General features: G+C 46.7%; 1 protein-coding gene across 3 annotated transcripts in view; it reads left to right on the top strand.

The window, feature by feature from the left end:
- Window positions 1–16,293, top strand: part of bnc2 (basonuclin 2) — a 604,271-nt gene that overhangs the window by 27,740 nt on the left and 560,238 nt on the right. The window contains exon 1 of one of the 3 annotated variants that reach the window (XM_038804007.1): window positions 6,354–6,461. The exons of the other annotated variants lie outside the window; for them this stretch is intronic. Coding sequence (XP_038659935.1) covers window positions 6,459–6,461 — 3 coding nt within the window. The 5' untranslated portion in view covers window positions 6,354–6,458. Of the gene's footprint in view, window positions 1–6,353; window positions 6,462–16,293 lie in introns of those variants that run through there. 3 annotated transcript variants of the gene reach the window in all.

Below are 16,293 nucleotides of genomic sequence, written 5' to 3' on the forward strand. Positions count from 1 at the left end.
TTACAGACAGACAGAGTTACAGACAGACAGAGTTACAGACAGACAGAGTTACAGACAGACAGAGTTACAGACAGACAGAGTTACAGACAGACAGAGTTACAGACAGACAGAGTTACAGACAGACAGAGTTACAGACAGACAGAGTTACAGACAGACTGAGTTACAGACAGACTGAGTTACAGACAGACAGAGTTACAGACAGACTGAGTTACAGACAGACAGAGTTACAGACAGACAGAGTTACAGACAGACAGAGTTACAGACAGACAGAGTTACAGACAGCTGAGTTACAGACAGACTGAGTTAAAGACAGACTGAATTACAGACAGACAGAGTTACAGACAGACAGAGTTACAGACAGACTGAGTTACAGACAGCCTGAGTTACAGACAGACTGAGTTACAGACAGATAGAGTTACAGACAGGCAGAGTTACAGACAGAGTTACAGACAGCCTGAGTTACAGACAGACAGAGTTACAGACAGACTGAGTTACAGACAGAGTTACAGACAGACAGAGTTACAGACAGACAGAATTACAGACAGACAGACTTACAGACAGACTGAGTTACAGACAGATAGAGTTACAGACAGACAGAGTTACAGACAGACTGAGTTACAGACAGAGAGAGTAATAGACAGACTGAGTTACAGACAGACTGAATTACAGACAGACTGAGTTACAGACAGACTGATTACAGACAGACAGAGTTACAGACAAACTGAGTTACAGACAGACTGAGTTGCAGACAGACAGAGTTACAGACAGACAGACTTACAGACAGACAGAGTTACAGACAGACTGAGTTACAGACAGACAGAGGTACGGACAGACTGTGTTACAGACAGACAGAGTTACAGACAGACAGAGTTACAGACAGACTGAGTTACAGACAGGCTGAGTTACAGACAGACTGAGTTACAGACAGACAGAGTTACAGACAGACAGAGTTACAGACAGACAGAGTTACAGACAGACAGAATTACAGACAGAGTTACAGACAGACTGGGTTACAGACAGACAGAGTTACAGACAGACTGAGTTACAGACAGACAGAGTTACAGACAGGCTGAGTTACAGATAGACAGAGTTACAGACAGACAGAGTTACAGACAGACTGAGTTACAGACAGACAGAGTTACGGACAGGCTGAGTTACGGACAGACAGAGTTACAGACAGACAGAGTTACAGACAGACTGAGTTACAGACAGACCGAGTTACAGACAGACAGAGTTACAGACAGACAGAGTTACAGACAGACAGAGTTACAGACAGACAGAGTTACAGACAGACAGAGTTACAGACAGACAGAGTTACAGACAGACAGAGTTACAGACAGACTGAGTTACAGACAGACAGAGTTACAGACAGACAGAGTTACAGACAGACAGAGTTACAGACAGACAGAGTTACAGACAGACAGAGTTACAGACAGACAGAGTTACAGACAGAGTTACAGACAGACAGAGTTACAGACAGACAGAGTTACAGACAGACAGAGTTACAGACAGACAGAGTTACAGACAGACAGAGTTACAGACAGACAGAGTTACAGACAGACTGAGTTACAGACAGACAGAGTTACAGACAGACAGAGTTACAGACAGACAGAGTTACAGACAGACAGAGTTACAGACAGACAGAGTTACAGACAGACTGAGTTACAGACAGACAGAGTTACAGACAGACAGAGTTACAGACAGACAGAGTTACAGACAGACAGAGTTACAGACAGACAGAGTTACAGACAGACTGAGTTACAGACAGACAGAGTTACAGACAGACTGAGTTACAGACAGACAGAGTTACAGACAGACTGAGTTACAGACAGACAGAGTTACAGACAGACAGAGTTACAGACAGACAGAGTTACAGACAGACTGAGTTACAGACAGACTGAGTTACAGACAGACAGAGTTACAGACAGACAGAGTTACAGACAGACAGAGTTACAGACAGACAGAGTTACAGACAGACAGAGTTACAGACAGACAGAGTTACAGACAGACAGAGTTACAGACAGACAGAGTTACAGACAGACAGAGTTACAGACAGACAGAGTTACAGACAGACAGAGTTACAGACAGACAGAGTTACAGACAGACAGAGTTACAGACAGACAGAGTTACAGACAGACTGAGTTACAGACAGACAGAGTTACAGACAGACAGAGTTACAGACAGACAGAGTTACAGACAGACAGAGTTACAGACAGACAGAGTTACAGACAGACTGAGTTACAGACAGACAGAGTTACAGACAGACAGAGTTACAGACAGACTGAGTTACAGACAGACAGAGTTACAGACAGACAGAGTTACAGACAGACAGAGTTACAGACAGACTGAGTTACAGACAGACAGAGTTACAGACAGACAGAGTTACAGACAGACAGAGTTACAGACAGACAGAGTTACAGACAGACAGAGTTACAGACAGACAGAGTTACAGACAGACAGAGTTACAGACAGACAGAGTTACAGACAGACAGAGTTACAGACAGACAGAGTTACAGACAGACAGAGTTACAGACAGACATGAGTTACAGACAGACAGAGTTACAGACAGACAGAGTTACAGACAGACAGAGTTACAGACAGACAGAGTTACAGGACAGACAGAGTTACAGACAGACAGAGTTACAGACAGACAGAGTTACAGACAGACATGAGTTACAGACAGACAGAGTTACAGACAGACAGAGTTACAGACAGACAGAGTTACAGACAGACTGAGTTACAGACAGACAGAGTTACAGACAGACAGAGTTACAGACAGACAGAGTTACAGACAGACAGAGTTACAGACAGACAGAGTTACAGACAGACTGAGTTACAGACAGACAGAGTTACAGACAGACTGAGTTACAGACAGACTGAGTTACAGACAGACTGAGTTACAGACAGACTGAGTTACAGACAGACAGAGTTACAGACAGACAGAGTTACAGACAGACTGAGTTACAGACAGACAGAGTTACAGACAGACAGAGTTACAGACAGACAGAGTTACAGACAGACAGAGTTACAGACAGACAGAGTTACAGACAGACAGAGTTACAGACAGACAGAGTTACAGACAGACAGAGTTACAGACAGACATGAGTTACAGACAGAGAGTTACAGACAGACTGAGTTACAGACAGACAGAGTTACAGACAGACAGAGTTACAGACAGACAGAGTTACAGACAGACTGAGTTACCGACAGACAGAGTTACAGACAGAGTTACAGACAGACATGAGTTACAGACAGACAGAGTTACAGACAGACTGAGTTACAGACAAGACAGGAGTTACAGACAGACAGGTACAGACAGACAGAGTTACAGACAGACTGAGTTACAGACAGACATGAGTTACAGACAGACTGAGTTACAGACAGGCCAGGAGTTACAGACAGACAGATTTACAGACAGACAGAGTTACAGACAGACAGAGTTCCAGACAGACAGAGTTACAGACGACAGAGTTACAGACAGACAGAGTTACAGACAGATAGTTACAGACAGACAGAGGTTACAGACAGGTTACAGACAGACAGAGTTACAGACAGACAGAGTTACAGACAGGGTTACAGACAGACAGTGTTACAGACAGACAGAGTTACAGACAGACAGAGTTACAGACAGACAGAGTTACAGACAGACAGAGTTACAGACAGACAGAGTTACAGACAGACAGAGTTACAGACAGACAGAGTTACAGACAGACAGAGTTACAGACAGACAGAGTTACAGACAGACAGAGTTACAGACAGACAGAGTTACAGACAGACTGTGTTACAGACAGACAGAGTTACAGACAGACAGAGTTACAGACAGGCTGAGTTACAGACAGACAGAGTTACAGACAGACAGAGTTACAGACAGACAGAGTTACAGACAGACAGAGTTACAGACAGACAGAGTTACAGACAACAGAGTTACAGACAGACAGAGTTCCAGACAGCTGAGTTACAGACAGACAGAGGTTACAGACAGACGTAGTTACAGAAGACAGAGTTACAGACAGACAGAGTACAGACAGTACAGAGTTACAGACAGACTGAGTTACAGACAGACAGAGTTACAGACAGACTGAGTTACAGACACAGAGTTACAGACAGACAGAGTTACAGACAGACAGAGTTACAGACAGACTGAGTTACAGACAGACAGAGTTACAGGCAGACTGAGTTACAGACAGACAGAGTTACAGACAGACTAGAGTTACAGAGAGACAGAGTTACAGACAGACGAGTTACGACAGACAGAGTTACAGACAGACAGAGTTACAGACAGACAGAGTTACAGACAGACGAGTTACAGACAGACCGAGTTACAGACAGACAGAGTTACAGACAGACTGAGTTACAGACAGACAGAGTTACAGACAGACAGAGTTACAGACAGACAGAGTTACAGACAGACAGAGTTACAGACAGACAGAGTTACAGACAGAGTTACAGACAGACAGAGTTACAGACAGACAGAGTTACAGACAGACAGAGTTACAGACAGACGGAGTTACAGACAGACAGAGTTACAGACAGGACAGAGTTACAGACCGACAGAGTTACAGACAGACAGAGTTACAGACAGACAGAGTTACAGACAGACAGAGTTACAGACAGACAGAGTTACAGACAGACAGAGTTACAGACAGACAGAGTTACAGACAGACAGAGTTACAGACAGACAGAGTTACAGACAGACAGAGTTACAGACAGACAGAGTTACAGACAGACAGAGTTACAGACAGACAGAGTTACAGACAGACAGAGTTACAGACAGACAGAGTTACAGACAGACAGAGTTACAGACAGACAGAGTTACAGACAGACAGAGTTACAGACAGACAGAGTTACAGACAGACAGAGTTACAGACAGACAGAGTTACAGACAGACAGAGTTACAGACAGACAGAGTTACAGACAGACAGAGTTACAGACAGACTGAGTTACAGACAGACAGAGTTACAGACAGACTGAGTTACAGACAGACTGAGTTACAGACAGACTGAGTTACAGCCAGAGTTACAGACAGACAGAGTTACAGACAAACTGAGTTACAGACAGACAGAGTTACAGACAGACAGAGTTACAGACAGACAGAGTTACAGACAGACGAGTTACAGACAGACAGAGTTACAGACAGACAGAGTTACAGACAGACTGAGTTACAGACAGACAGAGTTACAGACAGACAGAGTTACAGACAGACAGAGTTACAGACAGACAGAGTTACAGACAGACAGAGTTACAGACAGACAGAGTTACAGACAGACAGAGTTACAGACAGACAGAGTTACAGACAGACAGAGTTACAGACAGACTGAGTTACAGACAGACGAGTTACAGACAGACAGAGTTACAGACAGACATGAGTTACAGACAGACAGAGTTACAGACAGACAGAGTTACAGACAGACATGAGTTACAGACAGACAGAGTTACAGACAGACAGAGTTACAGACAGACAGAGTTACAGACAGACTGAGTTACAGACAGACAGAGTTACAGACAGACAGAGTTACAGACAGACAGAGTTACAGACAGACTGAGTTACAGACAGACAGAGTTACAGACAGACAGAGTTACAGACAGACAGAGTTACAGACAGACTGAGTTACAGACAGACTGAGTTACAGACAGGACGAGGTTACAGACAGACTGAGTTACAGACAGACAGAGTTACAGACAGACAGAGTTACAGACAGACAGAGTTACAGACAGACTGAGTTACAGACAGACAGAGTTACAGACAGACAGAGTTACAGACAGACGAGTTACAGACAGACAGAGTTACAGACAGACAGAGTTACAGACAGACAGAGTTACAGACAGACAGAGTTACAGACAGACAGAGTTACAGACAGACAGAGTTACAGACAGACAGAGTTACAGACAGACAGAGTTACAGACAGACAGAGTTACAGACAGACAGAGTTACAGACAGACAGAGTTACAGACAGACAGAGTTACAGACAGACAGAGTTACAGACAGACAGAGTTACAGTGAATCTGAGTTACAGACAGACAGAGTTACAGACAGAGTTACAGACAGACAGATTTACAGAGAATCTGAGTTACAGACAGACAGAGTTACAGTGAATCTGAGTTACAGACAGACAGAGTTACAGACAGAGTTACAGACAGACAGATTTACAGAGAATCTGAGTTACAGACAGACAGAGTTACAGACAGAGTTACAGACAGACAGATTTACAGAGAATCTGAGTTACAGACAGACAGAGTTACAGACAGGCTGAGAAGCTCAGCCAGCTTTCCGCTGAGTTGCAGAGAGAGTGAGAAGCTCCGACAGGTCTCCGCTGTTCTCTGCTGCAGACAGGCTGAGTTACAGAGAGGCTGAGTTACAGAGAGGCTGTGTTACAGAGAGGCTGAGAAGCTCAGCCAGCTCTCCGCTGAGTTACAGAGCTATCAGAGAGTGAGAGCTGACAGCCGGACACCATGCAGCAATGGTAAATATGTCGCCAATTCATTGCTCCTCACTCCAGTTGCTGATCTGATTGCTGCAAGTTGTTACTCCTGTGCCGATGTGTCAGAAAAAGTTTATTAAGTTTCTCCGCAGCCCCCTTCAACAACCGCAAGGGCTGTTTGTGTAACAGAGGCTGTGATATTCTCCTGTTTGGGGTTAGTGAGCTGGGCAGGGGACTGCTACCTTTCCCCAACTCGCATTTCATTTTTTCCTGCTTTCCGGTTTTGATGCAATTGGTTTTGGGGTGAAAAACTGAAAGGTGTTCTGTGTGTGTTTATTGGTGTGCCTGTGTGTGTCACTGTCTGCATGAGAGACTGTGCCTATGTGTGACTATGTCTATCTGTGCCTGTATGTGACACTGTCTGCATGTGAGACTGTCTGACTTTCTGTGTGAATGTGTGCTGTGACTGTGTCACTGTGTGTTGTGACTGTGTTTGTGACTGCATGTGACACTGTTTCTATGTGTGACTGTGACTGTGTTCTGACTGCATGTGAAACTGTGTGACTGTCTCCATGTGAGACAGTCTATGCGTGACTGTGTTGTGACTGTGTGACTGCATGTGAGACTGTCTGTGTGACTATGTTGTGACTGTGACTGCATTTGAGACTGTGTATATGTGTGACTGTTGTTACTGTGTGACTGCATGTGAGGCTGTCTATGTGACTGTGTGTTGTGACTGTGTGACTGCATGTGAGACTGTCTATGTGTGACTGTGTTGTGACTGTGACTGCATTTGAGACTGTGTGTATGTGTGACTGTTGTTACTGTGTGACTGCATGTGAGACTGTCTGTGTGACTGTGTTGTGACTGTGACTGCATTTGAGACTGTATATGTGTGACTGTTGTTACTGTGTGACTGCATGTGAGGCTGTCTATGTGACTGTGTGTTGTTACTGTGTGACTGCATGTGAGGCTGTCTATGTGACTGTGTGTTGTGACTGTGTGACTGCATGTGAGACTGTCTATGTGTGACTGTGTGTTGTGACTGTGACTGCATTTGAGACTGTGTGTATGTGTGACTGTTGTTACTGTGTGACTGCATGTGAGACTGTCTGTGTGACTGTGTTGTGACTGTGACTGCATTTGAGACTGTGTGTATGTGTGACTGTTGTGACTGTGTGACTGCATGTGAGACTGTCTATGTGTGACTGTGTTGTGACTGTGACTGCATTTGAGACTGTGTGTATGTGTGACTGTTGTTACTGTGTGACTGCATGTGAGGCTGTCTATGTGTGACTGTTGTGCCTTTTTTCCCGTGTGACTGAATGTGAGGCTGTATCTATGCAGGACTGGGTGTTGTCCTTCTGCCTGTGTGACTGTATGTGAGAACGTGTCAATCTGTGACTGTTGTCTTTCTGTGTGACTGTGTGTGTGACACTGTATGTATGTATGCCTGTGTTGTGCCTTTTGTATGTGTGACTGGATGTATATGCCCGTGTGACTGTGTGAGCGACCGTGTCTATGTGTGTTTGTGTCTTTCTGCCTGTGTGCCTTCATGTGTGTGACGGTGTGTATGGGAATTTCTGTCTGTGTGTGAGATTGTGTCTATGTGTGTGTGTGTGACTGTGTGTCTGTATGTGACTGTGAGTGTAAAAGTCAATGCTGTAACTCACAACAGTCCTCCCCCCTTCCTGGGCTTGTGTTGTTAGTTTTTCCCTCATTCCCTTTACTCTAAGGGTTATGAGGTGTGTAATGAGCTTTAAAGAGGAGACACATTGATTGGATTTGTAAGGTTTGCTGATTTTTCTGCTATTCGGTTAATGCGCTTGTCCAGTGTCAGTGATCAAAGCCTGTGTGAAGTGGAGAAGGCCTCAAATTGTCAAGCGCAGGCAGCTGAGGAGTGTGGCCTGCATTCATGTGTCACTTCCTTTCTCTGCCAGTGTACAGTGTATAAGGTTTAGTCTGTGGTTACGTTTAGTTGTACCCGTTTCTTGGAGAGGCAGCTGACTGCTTTTCATTCTATCTGACAGAAGAGCCTTCCAGGGCAGCAGTGAACATTTTGTTTTTTTGATGACTATTCAGTCACCCCTTGTGAAATGTTTCTGCCTGCTGGGTTCTCGGTCTGTCTGTTGCTTAACACCATATTTTTGTCCTAATGGCGATTCCTGTCAGAGCCGTTTCATGCCTCTGTAAGTGGCAGAGTCGAGAATGGCAATTTGCATTCCACCGGTGTCATTTGATTACTTTTATCTGTGCAGCTTCGAGACCAGTTAGGCCTTTCATTTCATCTTGGCACATCACCAGTGGATGGTGTGTCATCTTTGGAAATTCGGGCTGCTTTAGACACAAAAAAAAACACTTTTATGTTGAAGCCACAGTCTCTTGGTAACTTGTCAGCCACACGAGGATATGATTGGCAGAGACCAAGAGGAATGGAGTGAGAGGAGGGTTTCAGTAGTTCAATAAGCCAGTGGTCAGGTAATGTGCGACATCCCATTTGGCGGGCAGTGAGGCTTCTCTCCTCACTTTCCCCATTGTTCCCATTTTTCCCGTTTGATCTTACCCCAGCAAATTGATTTGCTTGTCTTCTCCTGCGCTGCGGGAGAGGAGATAGCACTATAACGAAACCACTTCACTTTTCCCTTTGTTCAACCTGTGGCACTTAACAGTCAGCGCAAAACAAAACGGACGACCTTCTAATATCCCTTCACCAGCCTTGCAATCAGCTATTATCCTTCCATACACTCACTAATGCTGGATTACAATACCCAATCCCTGAGGAACAATGGCTTTGCTCAGGTATGTGGGAGTAACCCGCACATCCTTTACATTTCACTCCATTAGAAATGTCATTTGTTACTGTTTCCACACTCTGACAGGGGCATAACAGGGCAGCACGGTAGCATTGTGGTTAGCACAATCGCTTCACAGCTCCAGGGTCCCAGGTTCGATTCTGGCTTGGGTCACTGTCTGTGTGGAGTCTGCACATCCTCCCCAGTGTGCGTGGGTTTCCTCCGGGTGCTCCGGTTTCCTCCCACAGTCCAAAGATGTGCAGGTTAGGTGGATTGGCCATGATAAATTGCCCTTCGTGTCCAAAATTGCCCTTAGTGTTGGGTGGGGTTACTGGGTTATGGGGATAGGGTGGAGGTGTTGACCTTGGGTAGGGTGCTCTTTCCAAGAGCCGGTGCAGACTCGATGGGCTGAATGGCCTCCTTCTGCACTGTAAATTCTATGTAAATCTATGTACATTACCTATGTAAACAGACAGGTCACTTTTTCAACATTACCAAACAGATCCATTTTGAAAGAAAAGTATCTCTGTGATGCCTTTAAGACATTTGAAATCTAGGAGGAACATTGATTTCTTTCTAAGCAGTTTTAGAGAAATTGTTTCAGGTTTATAAAAGACTCCGACCTGATGGACGGGAAAAGACTGAGGCAGGAAAAGCGGCGAGCAAAAAGGACGAGGATGACACTTGCACGGGAAGTTGTGTGTTTGTATACAATATAAAGAATGACACAACAAGGAAACACCTATCTGTGTCAAAACCTCAATCACAAGTAAAATGCCCACTCAAATAATTAACATTCATGAAATGTTACTTAATTCGAAGTCAATACAACTTTTAAAATCCCAGGTTAATTGCAAATCATGCTGTGATGTCACTCACTCAAAGACATGTCTCTTGCACAACTATGTTCAAAATTATGGGATTGGACAATGTGAATGAAACAATGAAGATGGTACTGAATTTTGATTAATAATTGACTTGAAGGACTTCCGGTTGCGGCTATGCGGAGCTAAGCCGCACGTTCGGCAGCTCCCGCCAGGAACGGACCTTTGGGCTCTTTTTAGGGCCCCCAGCAGCACTTTTTCGACGATTCCCGACGTGGGAAGGAGTCAGCAGCAGTTCCCCATCGGTGTATGGCCTGGATCAGGAGTGGGGCAAGCAAGAGAGCGGTGGCAGCGCCTAAGAAAAAGCGGGGGAAGAAGCACAAGCTGGCGGCCGGCGGAGACCTAGAGGAATGGAGGCAGTGGGCGCAGGAGCAGCAGGAGACTCTCCATCGCTGCTTTCGGGAGCTCAAAGCGGAGCTGCTAGAGCCGCTGAAGGCTTCCATTGACAAGCTGCTGGAGACTCAGACAGCCCAGGGGGTGGCAATCCGGGAGCTCCAACAGCAAGCCTCTGAAAGAGAGGATGAGGCCTCAGCCCTCGCGGTAAAGGTGGAGATGCATGAGGCGCTCCATAAAAATTGGCAGGAGCGGTTCGAGGAGATGGAGAACCGGTCTAGGCGGAAAAATTTGCGGATCCTGGGCATCCCGGAGGGGCTGGAGGGGTAGGACTTGGGAGCCTACGTGGTCATCCTCCTGAATTCGCTGATGGGAACTGGGTCCTTCCAGGGGCCCCTGGATCTGGAGGGGGCCCACAGAATACTGGCAAGGAGGCCGAATGAGCCGCCACGGGTGGTGCTGGTGCGGTTCCACCGGTTCAATGACCGGGAGTGTGTGCTCAGGTGGGCCAAGAAGGAGCGGAGTAGCAAGTGGGAGAACGTGGTGGTGTGGATCTACCAGGACTGGAGTGCGGAGGTGGCTAAGTGGAGGGCTGGGTACAACCGGACGAAGGCGGTGCTACACAGCAAAGGAGTGAAGTTTGGCATGTTGCAGCCGGAGCGTCTGTGAGTCACCTACAAGGACCGACACTTTTACTTCGAGTCCCCGGAGGTGGCGTGGGCCTTTGTGCAGGCCGAGAAGTTGAGGGTTGGGTGCGGGGGTCTGTATGTAACTGTGTTATTTTCTGAGGGGGGGCTTTCTGTTAAATGTTGGTTCTGTGTGGTTTTCAGGGCGGGCGGGGCGCTGTCTTTTTGCGAGGGTTCAGTGGATGGGCTCGAGGTGGGGGGTAGATTTGCAGTGTGGGGAGCTGAAGGTGGGGCCCCGCGAGGGGCTTGGGCCGACAATGGGAGCTGCTTTAGAGGAGGCGGGGTCGGGCAGGTGGAAAGCGCGGGCTTTTTCCCGCGCTGAGGGTGGATGGGGGCAGGGTTGGAGCTGTGAAGCGCGGGTTTTTTTTCCCACGTGAGAGCGGGTGGGGGAGGAGGAAAGCCTGCTGGTGGGCACTGGGGAGGAGGGGTAGCCCCACGCTGGGAGGGGTCGGAGGAGTGGCGGGAGTTGCCGGGGTCAGCAGGAGTCAGCTGACTTATGGGAGTATTATGGAGGGAATAACGCGGCTAGGAGGGGTCCTAGCTTGTGGGGGGGGGGGGTACCGGGTTGCTGCTGTAATGGCCACGAAGGAGCTGGAGTATGCAGGGGGGGTCGGGATGGGGGTTTGCCACCGTGGGGAACGAGCCGAGCGGGGGGCGCTGGCCAGTGGCGGGCAGGCTAGCGCCCCCCGCTTGGCTCGTTCCCCACGGTGGAATGGTTATGGTTATGGCTAGATGGCGGGGAGGGGGCAGGAAGCCCCCTGATCCGGCTGATCACCTGGAATGTGAGGGGACTGAATGGGCCGGTAAAACGGGCCCGCGTGTTCGCGCACCTGAGGGGGCTGAAGGCGGACATGGCTATGCTTCAGGGGACGCACCTGAAGGTGGCGGACCAGGTTAGACTGAGGAAGGGATGGGTGGGCTGGATTGAGGGGTGGTGATCCTGGTGGGAAAGAGGGCGTCGTTTGAGGCGTCGAATGTGGTGGCGGACAGCGGCGGGAGGTATGTGATGGTGAGCGGCAAGCTGCAGGGGGAGCGGGTGGTGCTGGTCAACGTGTACGCCCCGAACTGGGACGATGCGGGTTTTACGTGGCGCATGTTGGGCCGCATTCCAGATCTGGAGACGGGGGTCCTGATATTGGGGGGGGAGGGGGACTTCAATACAGTGCTGGATCCCCCATTGGATCAATCCAGTTCCAGGACGGGTAGGAGGCCAGTGGCGGCTAAGGTGTTGAAGGGGTTTATGGACCAGATGGGAGGGGTGGATCCTTGGAGATTTGCGAGGTCGAGGGCCAGGGAGTTTTCATTCCTCTCCCACTTGCATAAGGACTATTCCCGGATCGATATTTTTATTATGAGCAGGGGGCTGGTTTCGAGGGTGGAGGATGCCGAATATTTGGCGATAGCCATTTCGGATCATGCCCCGCACTGGGTGGACCTCGAGCTGGGGGAGGAGAGAGACCAGCGCCCGCTCTGGCGCTTGGAGGTGGGAGATGAGGAGCTGGGCGGGTGGGTTCGGGGCTTTATCAAGAGGTACCTGGAGGCCAATGATAATGGGGAGGTTCGAGTGGGGACGGTCTGGGAGGCATTGAAGGCGGTGATTAGAGGGGAGTTGATCTCCATCCGAGCCCATAGAGAGAGGAGAGAGCAGAGAGAGAGGGAGAGGTTGTTGGGGGAGCTGGTGAGGGCGGATAGGAGATACGCGGAGGCTCTGGAGGAGGGATTGCTGGGGGAGCGGTGTAGTCTTCAGGCCAAGTTCGACTTACTGACCACCAGAAAGGCGGAAGCTCAGTGGAGGAAGGCACATGGTGGGGGGGGGGGCTGGCGCTGCCCAACCTCTGTGGGTACTATTGGGCTGCCAACGCAGCGATGGTGCGTAAGTGGGTAATGGACGGGGAAGGGGCAGCATGGAAGAGGATGGAGATGGCGTCCTGTGTGGACACGAGCTTGGAGGCGCTTGTAACGGTGCCGTTGCCGCTCCCTCCAACGAGATATACCACGAGCCTGGTGTGGCGGCTACCCTCAAAATTTGGGGGCAATGGAGACGGCACAGGGGGGAGGTGGGGGTCTCAATGGGGTCCCCGATACGGGGGAACCACCCGTTTGTTCCAGGGAGAATCGATGGCGGGTTCCTGAGTTGGCAAAGGGCAGGTGTTAGGAGGTTGAGGGACCTGTTTGTAGATGGGAAGTTTGCGAGCCTAGTTGAGTTACAGGAGAATTTCGGGCTCCCCCGGGAACATTTTTAGGTATATGCAGGTAAGGGCATTTGCTAGGCGGCAGGTGGTGGGGTTCCCTCTGTTACCCCCACGTGGCGTCCAGGACAGGGTGCATTATGGGGTGTGGGTTGGAGTGGGGAGGATTTCGGACATATACCAAGTGATGCAGGAGGTAGACGAGGCCTCGGTGGAGGAGCTGAAGGGTAAATGGGAAGAGGATCTGGGTGAGGACATTAAGGAGGGGACGTGGGCGGATGCTCTGGAAAGAGTGAACTCCTCTTCATGTGCGAGGCTTAGCCGCATACAGTTCAAGGTGCTACATATGACCGGGACAAGGATGAGTAGGTTCTTTGGGGGCGAGGACAGGTGTACTAGGTGCTCGGGGAGCCCAGCAAACCATGCCCATATGTTCTGGGCATGCCCGGCCCTGGGGGAATTTTGGAAGGGGGTAGTAAGCACGGTGTCGAGGGTGGTAGGATCCAGGGTCAAGCCAGGCTGGGGACTCGCAATATTTGGGGTTGCAGTGGAGCCGGGAGTGCAGGAGGCGAAAGAAGCCGGTGTTCTGGCCTTTGCGTCCCAAGTAGCCCGGCGAAGGATTCTTCTTCGTTTCAGTGGGTTGGGTTGAAGGGGCGTGTACATGTGTTCTTTGGTTATGACGGGTGTTAATCTCTTCTTTTTGTATTTCACGGGGGGGGGGGGGGGGGGGGGGTTGGTTCTTTTTTGTTTTTCTTAAATTGTTAATATTTTGTTTTTTGTTAATATTTTCTGTTATTGATATTTTGTGAAAATCTGAATAAAAATTATTGTTAAAAAAATAAATAATTGACTTGAAAATAGTTTTCACAGTCCTGGCACAATTCTGCTTCAACTAAATATTTCTACTGCCGAGTAGAAACTGAAAATATTTCTATCTTTGCTCATTGTGGTCAATATTTATCCATTTTGATTGGTAGTTTCACCTGCAAATTAAGTTTTGCTCGAGCATTCTATTGTAACACATTTGCAGCCTATATTACATAGGCTGGTTAATTTGTCACATTACTTATTTATGTAGTCCACACAGACAATAGAGACACAGAAGTAAAATACCTTTTATAGATCAGAAAACATCTTATTAATGGTAGCAGTGTGCAAGGATTTAGACAACAGAAAATCTATACAAGAATTTCACTTGAACTCTTACTGTTTGAATATCTCTGATCAGTGAACATTTCTTCAGCAGCATGAGGTCAGAACTAATTGTAATAGAAATAACAGTTGATGCCTGGAATAAAGCAATCAATTTATTGCATAGTGCAAGTGTTCTATGACATGAGAACCCCACTTGGTTGTACGATTCAAAGTGATGAATACACCTTTTTATTTATACTTTTAAGTTTAATATATATTTACTAAAATATGCTGCCAATGCCCTATGTGTTTGACATGAAAAGTGGCACACTAGTTTAGAACTTTGAACAACTTTTTTGCATCTCCGCCATCACGCACTTGCCAAGGTAACTTGTTTCTGTTGAAAATGTTGTTCAAATTGAAAAGGCCTAGTTGTGTTATGCGCTGCAGTGCTGTGCGGGCTGTGCATTCAAAGCATATATTTTTTAAAATAGACAAGCCGCTGATAACACCTTTTGAGGTTTGCTGTTAACCCTGAAGTTTTAACAGAGATGCATGCCAATCACTTCCTCAAAGGTGGTTGCCATGATTTATTTAATTAAAAACAACAAAATGGCATTTAAGCCTGGTAAATATAACACACAACTATTTTACCAGCAGGAATGTAGAATTTGCAATGATTTGCCATGCCTTGGCAAGCTGTGTACCGTGCAGTCATTAAAGTGTCCAATCTTTGATTTTTAAAAGGGACACAAGAGATTTATTATGTGTCTTAAAATTGAGATAATTTAGTTATGAGGTTGTAAATGTGATTAAGTGAAACACTAACAACAATTTTGCAGAATAATACCTATCATAATTACTTTAAAAAGTCAAATCACTGCTGTTTATCTGGAGACTACTTTTCTCTAACCAGCCCAAGATACTTTTATATATAGAAACTCAACGCTATGTGACAGTATAACCGGGAAACTGAAGATAACTTTGAAACATTTCAATTCGCTTGACATTACGAATCAGAACCCATCTTTGAGACCTACAACTCCAGAAAAAAGGGAGTCAACCTTCAATTCCCTAAAAAAGGAACGTCATAGAATCCTTCAACTTCTGAGTTTGACAACTAAATTTTTGCAGAATATTTACTTTGAATTATCCCACTTCAGTGAGGAACAGTTGCTGACTTCTGCAGAATACAAAGGCACAGAGAGGGTTTTTTTCATTCTAGTGTGCAAGTAAGCTGGAGTTCTGTACAGGAGCAGTTCAGGTAAATTAAAGATGTTTTATATGAGTAATCACAAAATATAAACTTAAAAGATAAACTAAAAGAGGGAAAATAACTCAATAAAGCTGAGTCAATTATTGTCCATCAGTACTGGCATAGATGCAGCCGAAACCAGCATTTAATACTTTTTTACACCTGCTTAATGTATCAAAAATATTATTTGTGTTGGATCTTCAAAATGGAAAGTATCTAGCCAGCATGTATTTGAGGCAGATGCCTGATCATATGGGGATAAGGTGAATGCTCAGTCTGCCCTGGAAATTTACTATGTCGGTTTTTGAGGACAACATTAGCAGAACTCAAACCACACCAGTATTCTACATCACAACCTTGATTTTTCTTTACTATAGATTTGAAAATTGATTCTTGTTGCCAGCTTAAGCATCCAACAGGCATGCCACATTTGTGCCAAATTGCAAAGTATTTAATACTGAGTTTTAAAGGAAAACCATTGAATCTTTTAAACCATGTGTGACATTTTTTTAAAGATCGGCAATATTTGTACTTGTATGCACCATTTGACCTGGAATGAAGTATCTATTCTGCATTTTTCCATCACTTCATCAAATGCTTA

Source organism: Scyliorhinus canicula, chromosome 8 (genome assembly GCF_902713615.1).
Source record: "Scyliorhinus canicula chromosome 8, sScyCan1.1, whole genome shotgun sequence".
NCBI lineage: Eukaryota > Metazoa > Chordata > Chondrichthyes > Carcharhiniformes > Scyliorhinidae > Scyliorhinus > Scyliorhinus canicula.